Source organism: Centroberyx gerrardi, chromosome 5 (genome assembly GCF_048128805.1).
Source record: "Centroberyx gerrardi isolate f3 chromosome 5, fCenGer3.hap1.cur.20231027, whole genome shotgun sequence".
In the NCBI taxonomy this organism is placed as follows: Eukaryota; Metazoa; Chordata; class Actinopteri; order Beryciformes; family Berycidae; genus Centroberyx; species Centroberyx gerrardi.
In genome coordinates, this window is record NC_136001.1 from 27,056,547 (window position 1) to 27,076,673 (window position 20,127).

General features: G+C 38.0%; 3 protein-coding genes across 4 annotated transcripts; all 3 read left to right on the plus strand.

Annotated features, from left to right (window-relative positions):
• The first annotated feature begins 253 nt into the window (after positions 1–253).
• Positions 254–5,608, plus strand: cd8b (cd8 beta). Its single transcript, XM_071922701.2, has 7 exons — positions 254–382; positions 1,987–2,340; positions 3,577–3,660; positions 4,241–4,330; positions 4,455–4,488; positions 4,661–4,712; positions 4,900–5,608. The coding sequence occupies exons 1-6, from the start codon at positions 328–330 to the stop codon at positions 4,677–4,679; spliced, it is 636 nt and encodes a 211-aa protein (XP_071778802.1). The 5' UTR covers positions 254–327; the 3' UTR covers positions 4,680–4,712; positions 4,900–5,608.
• Positions 5,609–12,759: 7,151 nt separating this feature from the next.
• LOC139929652 (T-cell surface glycoprotein CD8 alpha chain-like) lies at positions 12,760–15,657 on the plus strand. 2 transcript variants are annotated; one of them, XM_078283848.1, is made up of 6 exons: positions 12,760–12,980; positions 13,131–13,460; positions 13,572–13,670; positions 13,861–13,968; positions 14,198–14,237; positions 14,389–15,657. In XM_078283848.1, the coding sequence occupies exons 1-6, from the start codon at positions 12,932–12,934 to the stop codon at positions 14,438–14,440; spliced, it is 678 nt and encodes a 225-aa protein (XP_078139974.1). In that variant the 5' UTR covers positions 12,760–12,931; the 3' UTR covers positions 14,441–15,657. The 2 variants fall into 2 exon arrangements, with proteins under 2 accessions (XP_078139974.1, XP_078139973.1); XM_078283847.1 differs by lacking the exon at positions 14,198–14,237.
• Positions 15,658–17,826: 2,169 nt separating this feature from the next.
• LOC139926938 (uncharacterized) lies at positions 17,827–19,830 on the plus strand. The gene is made up of 5 exons (XM_078283387.1): positions 17,827–18,047; positions 18,198–18,527; positions 18,639–18,737; positions 18,982–19,343; positions 19,495–19,830. Exons 1-4 carry the CDS (start codon positions 17,999–18,001, stop codon positions 19,206–19,208), a joined length of 705 nt encoding a protein of 234 aa, XP_078139513.1. The 5' UTR covers positions 17,827–17,998; the 3' UTR covers positions 19,209–19,343; positions 19,495–19,830.
• Positions 19,831–20,127: the final 297 nt, after the last annotated feature.

A 20,127-nucleotide genomic window follows, 5' to 3' on the forward strand; every position in this document is an offset into this window, starting at 1 on the left:
CGCCTATTGCCTATTATGTACTTTTTTTCCGCACTTCCGCATTCATCGTTAAATTGAATTAATTCATTCTCCAGTGTGTGTGTGTGTGTGCGTGTGTGTGTATGTGTGTGTGTCAGCATATCAGTCTGGATGTGTGTCCTGGCTGATGTAGGGCCCTCTCTGATAGGCCCTGTGTGTGTCACAGTGGGGTGTTACCTTGACGACTCCGGGCCCTGTCAGCTCAGTTCCTCCCATCATCTCTGACAGACAGATAGCAGGAAAAGAAACCGTCACCACCGACCCTCAGCTAACACTCAAGACACACACACACACTGGCGACCGGGCAAAATGACCCCACTACCCCTGGCATGGACAGTGCTGACAGTGTTTCTTTGGACATCAGGTAAGACCAGAAGATCCTCTGGTAACGGTTTCACAAGCCTCCTGCGATCTCGCCGCAGTGCTGCTGGCCTTGAGCGAATGATGTGCTGTTGCTCCAGTTCTACTCAAACTGTGAAGCGTGTCTGATGTTTAGCCTAAATTTACATTTACCAAATACAGCATCAGCTATAATCTGTTTATGCTGAAAAGTGAATTTTATGTTGAATAGTCCAACAGAAGTGGCAGTGGTGTAGATCGACAAGTACAACGTAGTAGCCTTTGGTGTAGATTTGGTAAAACTATAACGCTCAAACCACCCACAGTAGATGATATAATATGTTATTATTATAATAGTATAATAGTACTAATATAAGTTATTACTATTGTTACTATTATGTGATTACATTAACATAATGTGTAAGATCTGGGTCAAAGTGACAGTGATGATAAATGATGTTGTGATGATACTCAAACTGTGTGTGCACCGCAGCAGGTCCCTATCAGTGTCAGTGCTGTTTACATGCTCTTACATGTTATATTATAGTTATATGAAGGAATTGAAATCAAGCACATATTTTTACTGTACAGCGTAAATCATTGGGTTGAGTTTGCCTCCGTGTGCATGTGTATATTCCTCTTTAACGCTACGCGTGATTAGATTGTACATTTCGTACATCTATATGTTCACCGTTGGCAAAGTTGAAATTATTCAGGAGGTCTGTAACGGACTTAAGTATCTATAGTGGGAATTCAGTTTTCAGTCTCAATCTTTCACACAATTTAAATCACTGAGACCCTTTAAATTACCACTTACCTTCAGATATTTCATAACACATTGCAATTGGTGTATGCCTACATACGTATCTCCAAAAGCGAGTCAATTCAAGCACAGGAGGCCAATTCTAAAATTAGATGAAATAACACTTCCATTTTAGGCATCTTAAATTTCCCTAAAACATTGCATAAATGCTAAAGTAGTCTCACAATGCAGCAGTTTCATGTCACCTTCATAGAAGAGTCTGTAATCTTTCTTAGGTGTTTCTTCATAGTGCGGCTTCATTTCCATTCTTGCAAAACTCTTGTTTTGATGATAATGTTTGTGTCTCTGTGCCATATTTCCAGTTTTAAGTTTTTAGTTTTTCTTCTTCCTTGATGCGTGATTACTGGTATTTACCTTACTGTTACGCTTTCCAATTCATTTCAAGTTCATGAATTTTGTAAAATAGGAGAAACTGGTTCTTTGGCGCTGTCACTGAATCCTTTTCCTCAAAACCTTCTGAAGACCAAATGATGGACAAAGTCCTTTTGGAACATCACAATAAGAGTGAGAGGTTCCTGGGGCCAAATGGCTGGAGAACACAGTTCTTGGGAACGTTTGTAATATAAGGTCTACGGAAACAGGCCCCTAATAGGTGTAGTATGAACAAAATCACAACACATAAACTGTAAGTATTGTTTGCGTTTGGCCAACAGGTCCCATATCCATTCTTTAAGTTGTAGCGTTACAGAATCACAAACATCAAGGCCGTACTAGACAATGCTCCAGAGAGCTGTGGAATTTGTGCAACACAGTATGAGCCGTGTGTCCGTTCATATCTCAAAGCCTCCCTCTATTTCCCCTCCCAGGTTCCAGCCAGATCCTGCATCAAGAAAACATCACTGTTCTCTACCCTGTGATCATGGGTTCAGAGACAATTGATTGCGACTGCCTCAAATACTCCTGTGAGGCTGTCTACTGGTTCCGCACTGTTCCCAGCAGCCACAAAGTACAGTTCCTAGTTAGGTACAACAATGCTGATCGCTCTGTCTATGGAAAAGACGTGGAAGAGAAGCGGTACAAGGCCAGCAAGAAGGGTGGTACGTCTTTTTCGCTACAGATCATTAATGTGACAGACAAAGATGCAGGGATCTATTCCTGCGTTCTGAAGAACAAGGCTCAGGACGACGTGTGGAGGCCTGGGGCTCTTCTCCAACCCGGAGGTTTGTATACTGTATATAAACACATACAGACATAGCAGTGTGCTGGAACCTCTCCGGCTCCATTTATCTACTTGAGTTATGAAAAAATTCTCTACATCTGACTGAATTCAGGTGGCGGATGGATGAGGAAATGATCACAGATGCAACCTGCACATAGCTTCTGCATCACGCTGTTTAACCTAGTTTATTATAAAGTAGATGGCTCAATGATTGTGGGATCAGAATATAGATATCATTCAATCATACTTAGAAATGAAAAATATATTGAAAGGTTAAAGCATAACTGCAGCCATTTTTAACTGAACCCTATTTTCCCAGCTTTTTCCACCATACTTATTGATTCTGACCAACCTCTTATCAGTCGCTTCACTATAGAGCTACTTAGAGTATGTCTTGCTTGCCTGGGTGCGGCTCTCCAATACAGTCCTATAGGGCCAACGGACACTCCAAAAATCAACCCCAAAAGCACCCACAGCATGTCTTTTTCAACAAAGTGATTGCTCGCTCTGTAATAAGACATGTCAATAAAAAAATGAAAATTAAAATGATCTCAGCTAGGCCTTTCTCGTACAGTTTTGATGCCACCTTGGTCATTGCTTTAGCACTTCCTTGTTTTTTCTTTATCGGCCGGTTTCTGTGTACAGTAGCGCAAAATAAATAACTCAAGTTGACATGTCATAGATAAACTGAAAATTAAATAGATACATCTCTCCTTACAGATTGAGCGTCAATGTATTCCCATGGATATGATTTGGGTGCTTTTGCGGTTGAATTTTGGGGTGTCCATTGGTCTCACAGGATTGTATTGGAGAGCTGCACATCAAGACACGCAAGATGTTAGAAGCTCTATAGTGAAGTAACTGATGAGATTTGATCGGTATGATGGAAAAAGATGGAAAAATAGGCCGGATTTATGCTTTAATCCCTGCAAAGAGTCACTTTTCAAGCATCCCCTCAATGGGTAATTACTCACAGTAAATGCTGAGGTCTGACTATAGCAGATGGACTGTACAGGCACTATGGTTCAGTTTGGTTTACGCTTCAGTTTGCATCTGTACAGTATATCTGTCAAGACAGGCTTGACACAGGCTCACTGCAGACTTACTGTACAGCGCAGTGTAGATTTCATGTTGTGTAGCTGCTATTTCACATGTTTCTTTAAAGGAGTTTATTTCCATTCTTTCTTCATTCTTGGTTACTAATCCCTTCTCTTTATGGGTGTTTGATGTCTGACAGTGGCCCGTCCAACATTACCGCCTAAAAAAATAAAGCCCAAACGGACAAGCACAGTCTGTCGCTGCAGCAAGAAGAAGAATTACGGTAAATTATTAAGGATTCTTAATGGAATTAAAAGGGGAACTCATTGAGGTTCTGGGGACTGTATTTGCATTAACAACTCCTTGCAGGTTGTATTTTGTTGTACTGTTTGAATATTTAATATCTCATGTCTGTTTTATTTGGTTGTGATCGTTTACAGCGCTAGTTAATTTGTATGACGTTCTGCAATACCAGATTAGACATCACATCAATTGACAGGTTACCATGTCAGTATCACAAATACATTGTTGTGTTTTATGACAGAAGAATAGATAGTTTGTTTTTGGAACATGTATTAGTCACTTTTTCGCTTAACAGGCTTTTGATCCCTGTGTTGCTTGTTATATGGTATGCAAATATTTTCCTTCTCTATGAATATATTTTTCAAAATCCCTGTGCATTGATTGCCATATAAATACCATGGAAAAGGTTGTGGTGTAGAAACAATGTGTAACAGGTTGTAGTGAAAAAACCATGTAACCATCTGAAATTGATTGATTATATCAGGTGGCTATAGGCCTACCATGTAACAAGCTTCAATGTAATTTAATAAAACCGTCTATATATTGTGTGTTTGCTCCAGATGGCTGTGGCTCCATGGTTCTGTGGCCATTGGTTGGGCTTATTGTGGGCCTGGCCGTCGGTCTCATCTGCACACTGTACTATTTCAGCCGTGAGTAGACCTCTACTTTAATGCAATAAATAATATTAATTCTGCAGGGAGCGTGATGTTTTATTGTATGTTTGAAATGTATTCAGTGCCAACACTGTTGTTTGAACCCTTGTTTTGTTTACAGGGCTGCCCAAAAAGTGTCGACACCACTTCGTGAAGTAAGTAGACTAGTACAGAGTATGAAGATGGCTGGTTTTCTTTTACTTTTAGCATCTGAATTATTTTTTATATGGACCTCATAAATGCCATTCCTTATTCAAGCTTGCCTCTGCATCTGCTTGTACCATAGTTGATCCATACTTTTAATCTCTTTGCTTGTCTTCAACTAAGGAAAAGGCAGACGACCTAAAGCAGCGCACCTACAGCTTACATCTGACTCAAAGTACGTACTCTATTTATACCATCATAGTAACACTGTGTGCATGTGCGATATCTGTTACTGCATGTCATGTTTTCAGCTTTAAGTAAATCTGTGACGATACCAGCCAAGATCAGAGGATGTTTATGCCGTATGATTATGACCAGTATAGATCATCTCTGCACATTAACACTTGCTTTTGTGATTGCAGTGGTTGGTTGAAGTGCTTGATGTTAAGAACAGACGTCCAGTGGAGACCAGGCCACATGACAGAATTCACCACCAATATCTACTCTACTCACAACAATATGTCATGGCTATCTACTTACAATGAAGTGTGTGCATAGCCGAAGAACAGTTTTATGTTTTCACACCAGCAATGTACCATGTAATATATTGTGACTGTTTTTTTATTAACTATTACAAGAAAGAGGTCCAGCAGGGTTCAGTTCTACGCCCTGTGCTGTAGTTGTTTTCCATCTATATTAATGATTTTGATTTGTTAATAAACAATATATACATCTATATGCAGATGACATGATCATTAATGCCAGTGCTTTTTCAGTTCAGCAGGTTTGTAATCTTTAGTTTTTAATTAGCATTAAATAAAAAAAACAACTAGCTGATGCTTTTCTTTAAAGCCGATAATATTGATACTAATGTGTTGTGTACCTTAACAATTAAACTAAACAATCAACTGAGAAACACTTAGTCCATTTTCACAATTCAGATACAATAAGCACTGATAGCAGGGAGATCTGAAAACAGCTCAATAGAAATATTTGCTCATTTGCTATTTCCTCTCTTTCCCATCTATTTATTGTACGTACTGTAAATGTGTTTTTCTATTATAAAGTATTTTGAAGCATTCTGTTCATGGGGCTATCTTGATAATGACTGCATCATTCTCAGTGAGATTTTACTGTGTAAATGTCAAATCAAATCAATAAAAGCTATGTACTACCAATCAGTTACAGTGGCAGTGGACTTTTTTGTGATGGGTGAAACAAGTTATTGCTTGTCACACCCAATTTTAAGGCTGTCTGTTATTGAACTAAAGCATGAAGCTCCCTGAAAAGGAAAATAGTTCATTTTCTATGTCTGTTTTCACAAAGACACATTGCTCCCTATATGTACGGATTTTAGAGAAACATCAATAGGCAGAGTTGCCCACATTAGTACATTAGTACAACATTAGTAACCTTGAGGCCAAATGCTGTGTGTGTGTGTGTGTGTGGGTACATGACATGTGTTTGCCTGTTCTCTCTGACAGTGAAGACGTGTGTGTTCAGATGTTTGTTGCATTATACCTGTGTGTTGTAGTACAACTATTGCGTACATGTGCGTGAGTGTGGAGGAGAAGACAGACAGAGAGTTGGATGTGGGTGTTGTACTTCCATTGTCAATATTGTGTTTGGCGGATGTTGAGTAAGTGAGTGATGAGGGGGTTTGGTTTCTTCCTTTACTTTTGATGTGTAACCTTGCATCACATTCAGTTTCTGTTGAATTGCCTTCAATATGTGCAAACAACTGAGTAATCATACAGTTCTGATAAACAGCTTTATTGTTGCAAACTTACATTAGAGCACAAAGTTGTTTTATAGCAAGGTGTGTGCCTTTTGCTCTCTCTCTCTCTCTCTCTCTCTTTCTCTCTATCACACACACACACACACACACCTGTGTGATTGAAGAGGGTAAAGAAACAACTGTGTTTGGTGGTTCTTCAGGTCTCAGCGAGTGTGCGCGACCCTTTCCTGTGCGATGGAGAGAGGAGAGACAGAGAAGCGTTCACTGAGATGTTATCGCTCTTTCTCTTTGCTCTTTCAACTTTGAGCTCCTCATCTTCTCTCTGAAACAAAAAGACCACAGAAATACCACAGACCATACCACAAGCACTGACAAGAGACACACACACATACAGAGGGAGAGACACAGAAAGAGAGACAGAGAAAGAGACAGAGAGCATTGCATAGTTTTGAGATGACAATACATTGAAAAACCTTGATGAAAAACCTTGAACATAACCTCTTGTTGCAATTAATGTGCTTTCTTGCATAATTGCATAATTTATACCTAACCCAAACTCTACAATATGTGCTGATAGATATATAATATGCTGTAGATTATCATTAATTAATGTGTGTGTGTGTGTGTGTGTGTGTGTGTGTGTGTGTGTGTGTGTGTGTGTGTGTGTCTGTGTGGGTGTTGTGGGGGGTTTATTGTCTTTTTCTTTCACAAAAGAAAATCAGCACTCTGTGCTTAAATAATAGTATTTATTAAAATTATGGTTAATTATAAGGACAATAAATGAAAGAAACAAGTTTGATGAATGAAATATGGTTAAATTTGGCTATATTTATGTCAACAGCAATTTTATGTTTGTTAAATATGTTCAGTGTTTGTAAAATCTAATTTCTATCAGCCGTAAAATATATATATTTGGCAAAGGTACCACACATTCTGTAGTGTATATATACTGTACCTCTATAGGAGTTCCTGAATGGTCAACCACCTATACAAGTAACTCCACAGACCTGTAGCCACCATTCACTTATTTCCATTTTGAAAATGTTGTCTATATACAAAAAAGGCAAAGTAGACCAATGTAATGTTATTTCCTTCTGTGTCCAGTGTCCTGCTTATCAATACTGATAGATGGGGAAAAATCCTGAATGCAGGTTCATTCTTTTTCACAAAAGAAAATCAGCACTCTTAGTTAAGTAATAGTATTTATTATATTGATATTATAGTTAATTATATGGGCAATAAATAAGAGAAACAAATTTGATGAATTAAATATGGTTAAGTTTGGCTATGTTTGTGTGTGTGTGTGTGTGTGTGCGTGTGTTTGTGTGCGTGTGTTTGTGTGTGTGTGTGTGTGTGTTGCACCTTGTACCATGTTACAATTGTGTATCGAGAGGCTGCTGCTACTGTCTCTCTAAATGCAAAATAATCCATTATCAACAGTAGAAAAGGAATATTCTGGAAAAAAATAAAACACATGAGAAATATCTATCACACACTGACTTGCCTATAACTATTTTATTGTTGCTACCAAAGTCAAAGTTGTTTTTTTTAAGTTTCACAGTTATATTTCTATATAGAAATACTAATGTATAGTTAGCTAAGTGTTCAAAATCCAGTCCACTCAATTACCTACACAGATTCATTTAGACATTATTTGAACATGAAGGCATGCTAGTTACAAAGTAATGTGAGGGGAAATGCATCTTGAAAGCATTTCAGTTCAATTCATTCTGATCATCCTAAAGACAGAAATACAGGAGTATAAACATCGCAGCAGATGCAGCATTAGAGTGCAATATGATGTAATATTGTACTATAAGCATTAGTGTGTGTTGTATTTACATGCCTCATACACATATATGTACATCCTCAATATAAATAATACAGTATCGGCTGTCGTACTAAATGGGTTAGATCATTATGAAACTAACTTCAGCCACGTTCCACAGCCTGCTGCCTATCGATGATCGAGTCTGTAAAATACAAGAGTCTCACACTCAAGTCATGATGTTTTGCTTAACTTATATACACCAGCATGAGTTATCGTCTCCTACATAATGTTAAGGCAGTTATGAATGATGATGATTTTTAAAATCTAGATGCAGAGAAACGCTTTGTGTTGAATTAGAAGAATAGCATAACACAAGGCTATTTGTTGTGAAATCCTAGAGACAATCCATGATATGATAATGGATTCATGGATCTAACTGTCTTAAACTAGATTTACATGCATAGGAAGAGAAAATCAATTATAATTTTGAAAGACAAATTTGTCACATATAATTTGTGCCACATTGTCTTATTTTACGATTGGACAAGAGAAAGTCCTTTGTATGTGAACCCTAAATATTTTGACATATAATAGTGGGAGAGTGATAATTTATATTTTCCTCTAAATCAGAAACCCAAGTGAGATGTTTTTGTGGACCTGATTTCAGCTTTGTTAGCAAGTCTGAATGTGGAAATTATTTTCCAATATGTCTTAGTAACATATGAAATGAGGAGTAAATAGCAACACTATTTATCCATAAATGAAGGGTCTGTATACTATTTTTGGTAGATCAGAAATCCTAAAATCCCAAAAGTTTGTGGCGCAAAAAACCTGTGAAAAGTCAAGGGCTCCACAAACTTTTATGCCTCAGTGTTAGCATATCGCATATTAGACTGACAGCATTAAATTCCCTTTTACATTGTGTAATATGGACACAGACTCATGCCCTAAATCATCACACAGTTAACATTACTCATTGCATTAGTCACATACTGTCTGTTTGTAAAGGTACAACAGTCCAGATGAGCTGCCTACATTATGCCCAACTTATTTACATGTACAGTAGTAATTGGTTCAGGTTCAGGTTCAGGTTACTTTATTTGTACCCGTAGGTAGATTTGGTTTGCAGTAGAGTCATCCATCTTGACACACATTTTAGAAACAACACAAACAGTAGACAAACATAATAAAAGTAGGCTCAAAGTTCCAATAATCACTAAACCACTAAAACTAAAAGATACAATAAATAAATAAATAAACATTGCCTCTATATCATCTGTGCAATGTTGCTACGACTTGTTAATCTGAGTGATGGCTGCTGGAACAAAGCTATTTTTATACCGCTTTGTTCTGCACTTTGGGACTATAAACCTTCGTCCAGAAGGAAGAAGCTGAAATTCACTGTGCAGAGGGTGGGAGTCGTCATTTAAGATCGAGTCAGTTATCCGCTGTAACTGTCTGGTGTACAGGGATGCTGGGTTAAGCTGTGACTCACCAATCAGCCAACTAGACCATTTAACAATCTGATTCAGAGAGTTTCTGTTCTTTAAAGATAGGTTTCCAAACCATGACACCAAAGAAAAAGATAAAATCGATTCAATAAAAACACGGTAGAATAAGGTCATCATGGTTTTATCGATGTGGAAATAGGACAGTTTCCTCAAACAAAACAAACGCTGGGATGTTAGACATATCTATTTATCAAGTGCAGGCATACTCTTTATGTGTGCATGTGTGTGTGTGTGTGTGTGTTTCCATGTGTGTATGTGCGTACAAGCATCACTATGTGTGGAATTCCTCCATAACCCAGCCCCCCATTTCTACTTACTCTTCTTGTTGCTTTTGGTTTCCTTTTCACAACTTCATATCCCACAATGCCTAAAACCGCCGGTATAGCAATAGAACAGTTACAGGTGAGCCAGACTGATCAATAACTGGTGAGTAAGGTACTAGTGTTGATATTGATTCATTGGTATTGAGGCTGCTGCTATTCTCAGAATGGAAGGAAGGACGTCTCCTCTGACTGAATGTCAAGTTACTCACACTCTGCAGTGATACAGTAAGGGGACTCTCTTTCTCATTGGCTTCCCCTGGTCACCCACTACACACACACACACACACACACACAGATGTAAGTTTCAGGTTAGAGACCCCCTATGTGACTAACACAGGGAAGCCCAAGCAGGTGCTGGGACACATAAAATTATTTGTATGTGTGTGTGTGTGTGTGTGTGTGTGTGACTCAACCCTGAAGCAGAGGCATGGAAAGGTGAAGTGGGCTAACTGACAGCGTTTTGACTGGGTCTTCCCTTTAAAAAAGCATCAACAGAATCCCCTGCTGACTGAAAACTACACGCAACCTGAAACCAACTCTGTTTCCATCATGATTTCACTGAAATGAATGTCAAAGTCATTGATACCCCCACCTACCCACACACACGCACACACACACATACACACACATATATACTGTATACACACACACACAAAAAAGGTAATAATAAATATCTGATCTATCTTCAAATATATTTGGAAATACTCAAGGAAGGGAATAATATGACAGGAAAGGTTATGCAACACAGGTGAGTAGGAAACTAACTACTATTGACTCTTTCTCTCGGTCTGTCTCTCTGTCTCTATTTTTTCTCTCTGCATCAGTCTCTCTCTTTCTCTCTCCTCCCACCCATGGAACAGATAAAACGCCCACAGCAGTGTCGAATGTCAGCCCTTGTTGCCTATTACCAAATCTGTGCATTTACTTTCCATCACTGCACAGGAAATAGGATGGGCCTAGAGTTGCGCCACAGGTGGCGTAGCTTTCTCAGTCGATCTGAAGAGAGTTTAACTTCTCTACAACTGCCAGACCAGCTGTCAGATGTGAATTATTTTTGTTTCATATCCTGGGCCGCTTCTGGCAGCCAGCGCCTCGTGGACAAGGTAGTAGATACTCGTCACTTAGGTACTTAAGGTTTCTTCTGTGCTGCAGCCCTTTGTCCCTTTGTTAAGGTCTCTTCTCTTAAGACACCTTAGGTCCGTAAAAAGGCCTTTAGCTTCATAATCGAGATGATACATTTATAAGGAATGCCCATGTGCCGGTCCTGTAAGTGCTGCAATGACAGAAATAAAAAACAAAACAAAAACAAAAACAGGAGAAAAAAATAGACATTGGACAGCAGCAGTTGCAATGGTGCTGGAATGGTGTAAAAATGTCCAGACAAGATAAAAGGTTAACATGGCTGCCTGTCCAAGTTTAAGGTTATATAACAGCAACAATACTGCAAAGTGTCCTAATTTCCAACACTGATGTGACCGACCTGTTAAGATGCGTTTGAGGGCCGTTTCTCACTGTGAGGTCTTGCTGTTTTCTAGACTTAAAACTCTATAGTGATCATTTGCCAGGTTCATTTCAACAACGCCTTTTGGGGGCGATATAATCAACATAATTGGAATTCATCTAAGACTCTACTGAGAACCCATTCTGAGATATCTATGATAAGGGCATAGTCTCTTTACCGCACTAGTCTGGAAGCCACAACACTTTATGTGCATTTATATGGCTCTCTGCAGCCTGTTGATGTGAATTCAGTGCACATTTGCCCATTATGTTTACATTCTATTTTATTGCTTTATTGTTTTATAGTCTTTTACTGTTCTTTATTGCTTATAATTGTTCTCAGCATAGCCCATGATTTTGAATGAGCAATGCACATATAATTATCAAAATGTACGAGATATTTGCAACACTATTATGTAATAAAATTAAAAACAGAATTTTCTTTTTATCTTCTGGGTGAGATTTGTTATTTTGTTTTATGTATAATTTGCTATTATTATTATTATTGTTATTATTATTATTATCATTATTCCGGTATTCTTATTCTTAGCACTGGCATTATTTACATTATTTGCATAATTATTGATGACCCAGTTCTACACTGGAAACCTTATTTATTGCACCTATTTACATGCACTGTTCTGTGCATTATATGTTGTTGTTGTTTTTTTTCACTTGCTGTCTGTTGACTTCATTGCCCGTTTGGAATGCACTTTAATATTAATGACCTTCTCTGCTCTTCTCTACTGTATTTTAGAGGCCTATACAGTGGGATTTCAACAGTTTTGCTTTGGTTGATGCTGATGTACTGATGATCATCATCAACATATTAGTGTGACACATAATTGATAATTGATGTAGGGAAATTCTCTTTTCTCTTCCCCCTCCACAGGGAGGTCAGAGGTCAGGGTCAGATACAGATCAGCACCTGCAGCTGGTAGGGATTCAGTGTCTGGCTCAAGGACACTTCAGCAGGGCGGAGGCTTGTCAACATGAGGTTTTAACTCAGGTCCTGTGGCTGAGGACGTCTTCCTACTCACAACCCCACCCTGCTGATTATGAAGTGTATAGGCCTAATGATGAATAAAACAACAATCAGACCATTATGAACACACGAATCTCCTGAAATTCCTACTTGCTCTTTAGACTATAATACATGTCCTCATGAATTCAACATCTGATTTGTGCAGGGAGGAACAGTTTGCAGTTGTGTTTGAGTGCTGGGTGAGGGGGGCTGCTATAGAGACGTTATACCACAGCGGCCCTCTGTGGAGTTTTAAATCCCCTCAGTTCATCCCCGCCTTTTCAGCCTACATACTGTAGATCGCTGCATTGTGCGCCAGCAGCTTCTGGATGAAGTCATGTAGTTCGATGCTGCAAACCAGAGGCAGCGAGACGATGCGTAGATAGGTGGGCTCCACTTCAAACATGTTGCAGACCAGCATGGTGCACGAGTTCTCTGCAACTCAGCTGCAATGATCCCATTTGACATTGTAGAGAAGAAGGTTACAGCTGGGGCGTGGTTAGATATCTCACTGAATTATCTTGTAGTAGGCTCTTACAAACACCAGAAAGACTAGTTTAGCAGCTAACGGCATCTCCAAGATTAAAATGGACCAAAAGAGGATTCAGACACTTGTCATTCTGCTTTTATATCAAAGTAAGTTAATCTATTCTGTGCCTTGTAGCAGCTTCAAAATATTATTTGGCTTATTGCTTTTGGGCACCTGCAATAAGTCAGGTGAAATGTCAATAAAACATGTATTTTAATTACAACTTTACAAATGATATTCACTTTCTCATCTTTTAGACATTGCTTCAGGAGCTAGTACAGGGGCACTGGTCACCAAAGAGCAGACGCCTGTCGAAATCAAATGTGTGCCATCGTCGAGAGGCTCTCTTGTTATTTGGTTTCGAGTGGTGGACAATAAAGCGATGGAATACATTGCATCTTTCAGCAACGGCTTTATAAAGCAGCAGTCATCCTCCTACAAATCCATCTTCGCTGAAGAAAAGATATCACAAGATATCTTATTGCTGAAGTCATTCAACAAAATCCGTGACAGTGGCATCTATAGTTGTGCATCACTTACCCAAAACAAACTGTTTTTTGGTGAAGTAACACGACTTGTTGGACAAGGTGAGCGCGCTGATACACCATAAACTTGAATCTGTTGTATAATGATGAGTCTGATAAATGCTTTTCAATAATAATTTGTATTGCATTATTTTATCTTTCCTCTTACTTTAGAAACTAAAGTGGCAACAGAAGCACCACCAGCCGCCAACACCAAGCTGATTCCCTCCACATCTACCAAGGCGTGTGTTTGTACCAGCCAAAACAAGCAAGGTAGATGTACTTACTGTACATTAAGAGAGTATTAACACAGCAGTTGTTCCTATGTGGCTCTGTAATTATAAATCACAATCCTATATAGGCTCAGTGAGTCCTTATCAACTGAATATTTACCACTGATGCAAGTTAAAATGTGAATATGATTACCACAGATTTGAAATGAACACTACAGCCTGTTTTGCAGGGGAGAGGAATCCTTCCATGTTGTGCAACCCCATCATATTGGGCCCACTGGCTGGTAGCTGTGGCCTTCTTCTTCTGCTCCTCATCGTCACCATCTGCTACTGCAATCGTAAGTCTAACTTCCCCCGTACTTTATCCGAGCCTAAAGACAGCCTTCATGTAGGCCGCTGTATGTCAAACCCTTAAAGATCTAATTCACTCTACTTTGGCCTATCAAAATCTCTGGCCAGTTCCACCATATTCTATTATTTTTCCCACAATTTCCCAATCTCTATCTCCTGCTTTTCGTAGTTTAAACTGTTTACAATGTTTTTGGTAACACTGTTCATTTGCTGCAGGGATAAGGACACGCAGATGTCCACACCATTACAAAAGAAGGTAAGTTTACTGTCATTTGATTTCAGTGCTTTACAGACATAAACCAGCCATGGATGAAGTGTAATATTGTCTTTCCTATTCCCTTCATGTTCACTGAACCGACTCACTGAAATAATGTTTTATTAAACTAGTTGTTTGTTATCTCATGCAGACCGCGCACGACGGCTCCAGGAAAACAAGCGATGGCTAACAGACATGTCTGATCTAACTGGTACACATTCAGTGACCTTCTATCTAATACCCCTTTCCTTTCAAGTGGAGTCTTGGTGTTGATTTATTAATGATGTTGTATTAGAAGATTATCAATTTTTTGATATTACTGCATTAAATATGTATCATCAATCAATGAACATTGAACCATCACATTTACAGATTACTGGTGGCAAGTCCATTAACTTAATGTAGAATATTTGCCCCCAAATTAAGTTCTCATTATTTAGATATGATATAAACATAAACATAAACAAAAATTTTTGGTTTAAAAATTTAACGCATCAAATACTTGTGAAGGTCTTCAAACAAGTGTGTTCCGGTTTTGAAAAGTTTTGAAAACGGCCTAAAACACTGGAGCATTATGCATCAAGTCATATGATTAGATAATGTAATATGCAAAATATATATTTACACAATATCCCCATAAATAATAATAAGAAATATAGTAATTGAAAATCTGTTTAGTTCTGGACACTCTGTGAGCATATTATATACAGCACTCTGTTTTATGTTAATTTCAAGAATGTAAAGAAAAGTTGATGTAAAATTTGGATAAAAGCCTTTTTACTTTTGTACGCATTTTAACCTTTTCATTTATTCACAGCATCTTTATTTTTAAGGGCCTATTTCTCTCTCTTTACATGCTGTCGACATAGTGCCGCCTCACTCACACTTTTAAACTTTTTGTTGTTATTTAGTTTGCTTCTAGTCTTGTGTGTATATCCACCATTTTAAAAATAATACATTTACTCTGATAACATGATGGCTGGCATGAAAGCTAAAGTTACGATGAAATATTGAGAATTTTAGCCAACCTGAGAATTTTTTTTTTTTTTTCAAATGAATAACATTTTTGAAGATGCAAGCATCTATGGTTTTTAAATATTGAGTAACAAATATAAAGTAATTGTTTTTTTTTCTTTTAAAAATGAATGTACAGCATTTTGGAATGAACCCACACTGTCTGCAGATTTGTCTCTTGAGATATTGTAAATAAAGATAATACAGCTCAGACAAGCAATCTCTCTTGTAAGAATAAAATGATTTGTATTTGACCTTTATTTATATTTCTTCTTCTTTTTTTTTTTTTTACACACATCAAACCCACTCATTTGCATTCCCATCAGTCATTCAGGGCCTTGGCATAAAAATATACATTTGTAGATGTTTAGAGTTTGAGCAGAAGACATTTGCCACTCAGCTCTAAGCCCCCCGGAGTCAAAAGGAAGTGGGCTTCTACAGCTATGCAGAGTGAAAAACCACCAAGTCAGGAGTAGAGAGAAAAATACTTTCATAGGAGATTTTTTTCCCCTTTCATTTTAATATATGCACAATACACTGCAATTCCCCTGCACCTTCGAGAAACCAAACGCTGTGTTCATTTTTTTTTCTGCAGTACATATATGTACAGTATCTTCAGCATTTATCCATACAGTATTTTGGCATTTCATGTTAGGATTTTTTGACAAATTATCATCTCATCCGTGTTGAGAGTAAATTTGTCTTCCCTTCTTTTAGGCACAAATAGAAGCCAGACTTTAAATACAGCAACTACACATTTGTAATTTTCAAATGTTTTTTTTATTTAATTAGCATTCCCACATCTAAAATATCTCTCTTATCTTTCGACTCACACCCGAACAAATCCTTAAAAAAAAAAAAAAAAAAAAAAATCTTGGGAAAGAAAGCTATATTGATTTTGACTTTACAGCTGAAAGTGATCGCCCTGTGGGACTGTGTAAATTATACAGTGTTGTCGTATAAAGAGCTAAATTATTTTTTTTACAGTATACAAGAATTAAATTAAAATAAAACAGGAAAAAATAGACATTGGACAGCAGCAGTTGCAATGGTGCTGGAATGGTGCTAAAATGTCCAGACAAGATAAAAGGTTAACATGGTTGCCTGTCCAAGTTTAAGGTTATATAACAGCAACAATACTGCAAAGTGTCCTAATTTCCAACACTGATGTGACCGACCTGTTAAGATGCGTTTGAGGGCCGTTTCTCACTGTGAGGTCTTGCTGTTTTCTAGACTTAAAACTCTATAGTGATCATTTGCCAGGTTCATTTCAACAACGCCTTTTGGGGGCGATATAATCAACATAATTGGAATTCATCTAAGACTCTACTGAGAACCCATTCTGAGATATCAATGATAAGGGCATAGTCTCTTTACCGCACTAGTCTGGAAGCCACAACACTTTATGTGCATTTATATGGCTCTCTGCAGCCTGTTGATGTGAATTCAATGCACATTTGCCCATTATGTTTACATTCTATTTTATTGCTCTATTGTTTTATAGTCTTTTCCTGTCCTTTATTGCTTGTAATTGTTATATTGCTTTATTATATACTGCTTATACTCTACTTGTCTACTTTTTCCTCTACTGACTTTGATTACTTTTGCTGCTGCAACAACCTCATTTCCCCACGGAAGTTCTCAGCATAGCCCATGATTTTGAATGAGCAATGCACATATAATTATCAAAATGTACGAGATATTTGCAACACCATTATGTAATAAAATTAAAAACAGAATTTTCTTTTTATCTTCTGGGTGAGATTTGTTATTTTGTTTTATGTATAATTTGCTATAATTATTATTATTATTATTCCGGTATTCTTATTCTTAGCACTGGCATTATTTACATTATTTGCATAATTATTGATGACCCAGTTCTACACTGGAAACCTTATTTATTGCACCTATTTACATGCACTGTTCTGTGCATTATATGTTGTTGTTGTCTTTTTCATTTGCTGTCTGTTGACTTCATTGCCCGTTTGGAATGCACTTTAATATTAAAGACCTTCTCTACTCTTCTCTACTGTATTTTAGAGGCCTATACAGTGGGATTTCAACAGTTTTGCTTTGGTTGATGCTGATGTACTGATGATCATCATGAAAATATTTGTGTGACACATATTTGATCCCTGTAGGGAAATTCTCTTTTCTCTTCACCCTCCACAGGGAGGTCAGAGGTCAGGATCAGATACAGATCAGCACCTGCAGCTGGTAGGGATTCAGTGTCTGGCTCAAGGACACTTCAGCAGGGCGGAGGCTTGTCAACATGAGGTTTTAACTCAGGTCCTGTGGCTGAGGACGTCTTCCTACTCACAACCCCACCCTGCTGATTATGAAGTGTATAGGCCTAATGATGAATAAAACAACAACAATCAGACCATTTTGAACACATGAATCTCCTGGAGTTTAAATCCCCTCAGTTCATCCCCGCCTTTTCAGCCTACATACTGTAGATCGCTGCATCGTGCGCCAGCAGCTTCTGGATGAAGTCATGTAGTTCGATGCTGCAAACCAGAGGCAGCGAGACGATGCGTAGATAGGTGGGCTCCACTTCAAACATGTTGCAGACCAGCATGGTGCACGAGTTCTCTGCAACTCAGCTGCAATGATCCCATTTGACATTGTAGAGAAGAAGGTTACAGCTGGGGCGTGGTTAGATATCTCACTGAATTATCTTGTAGTAGGCTCTTACAAACACCAGAAAGACTAGTTTAGCAGCTAACGGCATCTCCAAGATTAAAATGGACCAAAAGAGGATTCAGACACTTGTCATTCTGCTTTTATATCAAAGTAAGTTAATCTATTCTGTGCCTTGTAGCAGCTTCAAAGTATTATTTGGCTTATTGCTTTTGGGCACCTGCAATAAGTCAGGTGAAATGTCAATAAAACATATATTTTAATTACAACTTTACAAATGATATTCACTTTCTCATCTTTTAGACATTGCTTCAGGAGCTAGTACAGGGGCACTGGTCACCAAAGAGCAGACGCCTGTCGAAATCAAATGTGTGCCATCGTCGAGAAGCTCTCTTGTTATTTGGTTTCGAGTGGTGGACAATAAAGCGATGGAATACATTGCATCTTTCAGCAACGGCTTTATAAAGCAGCAGTCATCCTCCTACAAATCCATCTTCGCTGAAGAAAAGATATCACAAGATATCTTATTGCTGAAGTCATTCAACAAAATCCGTGACAGTGGCATCTATAGTTGTGCATCACTTACCCAAAACAAACTGTTTTTTGGTGAAGTAACACGACTTGTTGGACAAGGTGAGCGCGCTGATACACCATAAACTTGAATCTGTTGTATAATGATGAGTCTGATAAATGCTTTTCAATAATAATTAGTATTGCATTATTTTATCTTTCCTCTTACTTTAGAAACTAAAGTGGCAACAGAAGCACCACCAACCACCAACACCAAGCCGATTCCCTCCACATCTACCAAGGCGTGTGTTTGCACCAGCCAAAACAAGCAAGGTAGATGTACTTACTGTACATTAAGAGAGTATTAACACAGCAGTTGTTCCTATGTGGCTCTGTAATTATAAATCACAATCCTATATAGGCTCACTGTTTTTTGGTGAAGTAACACGACTTGTTGGACAAGGTGAGCGCGCTGATACACCATAAACTTGAATCTGTTGTATAATGATGAGGAGTCTGATAAATGCTTTTCAATAATAATTTGTAATGCATTATTTTATCTTTCCTCTTCCTTTAGAAACTAAAATGGCAACAGAAGCACCACCAGCCTGTTTTGCAGGGGAGAGGAATCCTTCCATGTTGTGCAACCCCATCATATTGGGCCCACTGGCTGGTAGCTGTGGCCTTCTTCTTCTGCTCCTCATCATCACCATCTGCTACTACAATCGTAAATCTAACTTCCCCCGTACCTTATCCGAGCCTGAAGACAGCCTTCATGTAGGCCACTGTATGTCAACCCCTTAAAGATCTAAATAACTCTTCTTTGGCCTATCAAAATATCTGGCCACTTCTTGATATTTGGAACCATTTTCTATTATTTTTGCAATAATTTGCTGCAAGGATAAGGACACGCGGATGTCCACACCATTACAAAAGAAAGTAAGTTTACTGTCATTTGATTTCAGTGTTTTACAGACATAAACCAGCCATGGATGAAGTGTAATATTGTCTTTCCTATTCCCTTCATGTTCACTGAACCGACTCACTGAAATAATGTTTTATTAAACTAGTTGTTTGTTATCTCATGCAGACCGCGCACGACGGCTCCAGGAAAACAAGCGATGGCTAACAGACATGTCTGATCTAACTGGTACACATTCAGTGACCTTCTATCTAATACCCCTTTCCTTTCAAGTGGAGTCTTGGTGTTGATTTATCAATGATATTGTATTAGAAGATTATAATATTATTCATATTAGCCTATTGCATTAAATATATATCATCAATCAATAAACATTGAACCATCACATTTACACATTACTGGCAGCAAGTCCACTAACTCAATGGAGAATATTTGTCCCCAAATTAAGTTCTCAGTATTTAGATATTATATAAACATAAACAAAAAAAATTGTTTAAAAATTGAAATGAATCAAATACTTGCAAAGGTCTTCACAGCCGAAACATCAAGTTTTAAGTGTGTTCCGGTTTTGAAAAGTTTTGAAAACGGCCTAAAACACTGAAGCATTATGCATCAAGTCATATGATTAGATAATGTAATATGCAAAATATATATTTACACAATCCCCATAAATAATAATAATAAATATAGTAATTGAAAATCTGTTTAGTTCTGGACACTCTGTGAGCATATTAAAATACAGCACTGTTTTATGTTAATTTCAAGAATGTATTTGATGTAAAAATTGTGGCTAAAAGCCTT

Excerpts from the sequence above, each read along its gene's own strand:
- cd8b (XM_071922701.2), top strand. The coding sequence starts at position 328 with ATGACCCCACTACCCCTGGCATGGACAGTGCTGACAGTGTTTCTTTGG. Across the intron at positions 2,341-3,576 it reads GGCTCTTCTCCAACCCGGAG|TGGCCCGTCCAACATTACCG; the intron begins GTTTGTATACTG and ends GATGTCTGACAG. Across the intron at positions 3,661-4,240 it reads CAGCAAGAAGAAGAATTACG|ATGGCTGTGGCTCCATGGTT; the intron begins GTAAATTATTAA and ends TGTTTGCTCCAG.
- LOC139929652 (XM_078283847.1), top strand. The coding sequence starts at position 12,932 with ATGGACCAAAAGAGGATTCAGACACTTGTCATTCTGCTTTTATATCAA. Across the intron at positions 13,461-13,571 it reads AACACGACTTGTTGGACAAG|AAACTAAAGTGGCAACAGAA; the intron begins GTGAGCGCGCTG and ends CTCTTACTTTAG. Across the intron at positions 13,671-13,860 it reads TACCAGCCAAAACAAGCAAG|GGGAGAGGAATCCTTCCATG; the intron begins GTAGATGTACTT and ends CCTGTTTTGCAG.
- LOC139926938 (XM_078283387.1), top strand. The coding sequence starts at position 17,999 with ATGGACCAAAAGAGGATTCAGACACTTGTCATTCTGCTTTTATATCAA. Across the intron at positions 18,528-18,638 it reads AACACGACTTGTTGGACAAG|AAACTAAAGTGGCAACAGAA; the intron begins GTGAGCGCGCTG and ends CTCTTACTTTAG. Across the intron at positions 18,738-18,981 it reads CACCAGCCAAAACAAGCAAG|AAACTAAAATGGCAACAGAA; the intron begins GTAGATGTACTT and ends CTCTTCCTTTAG.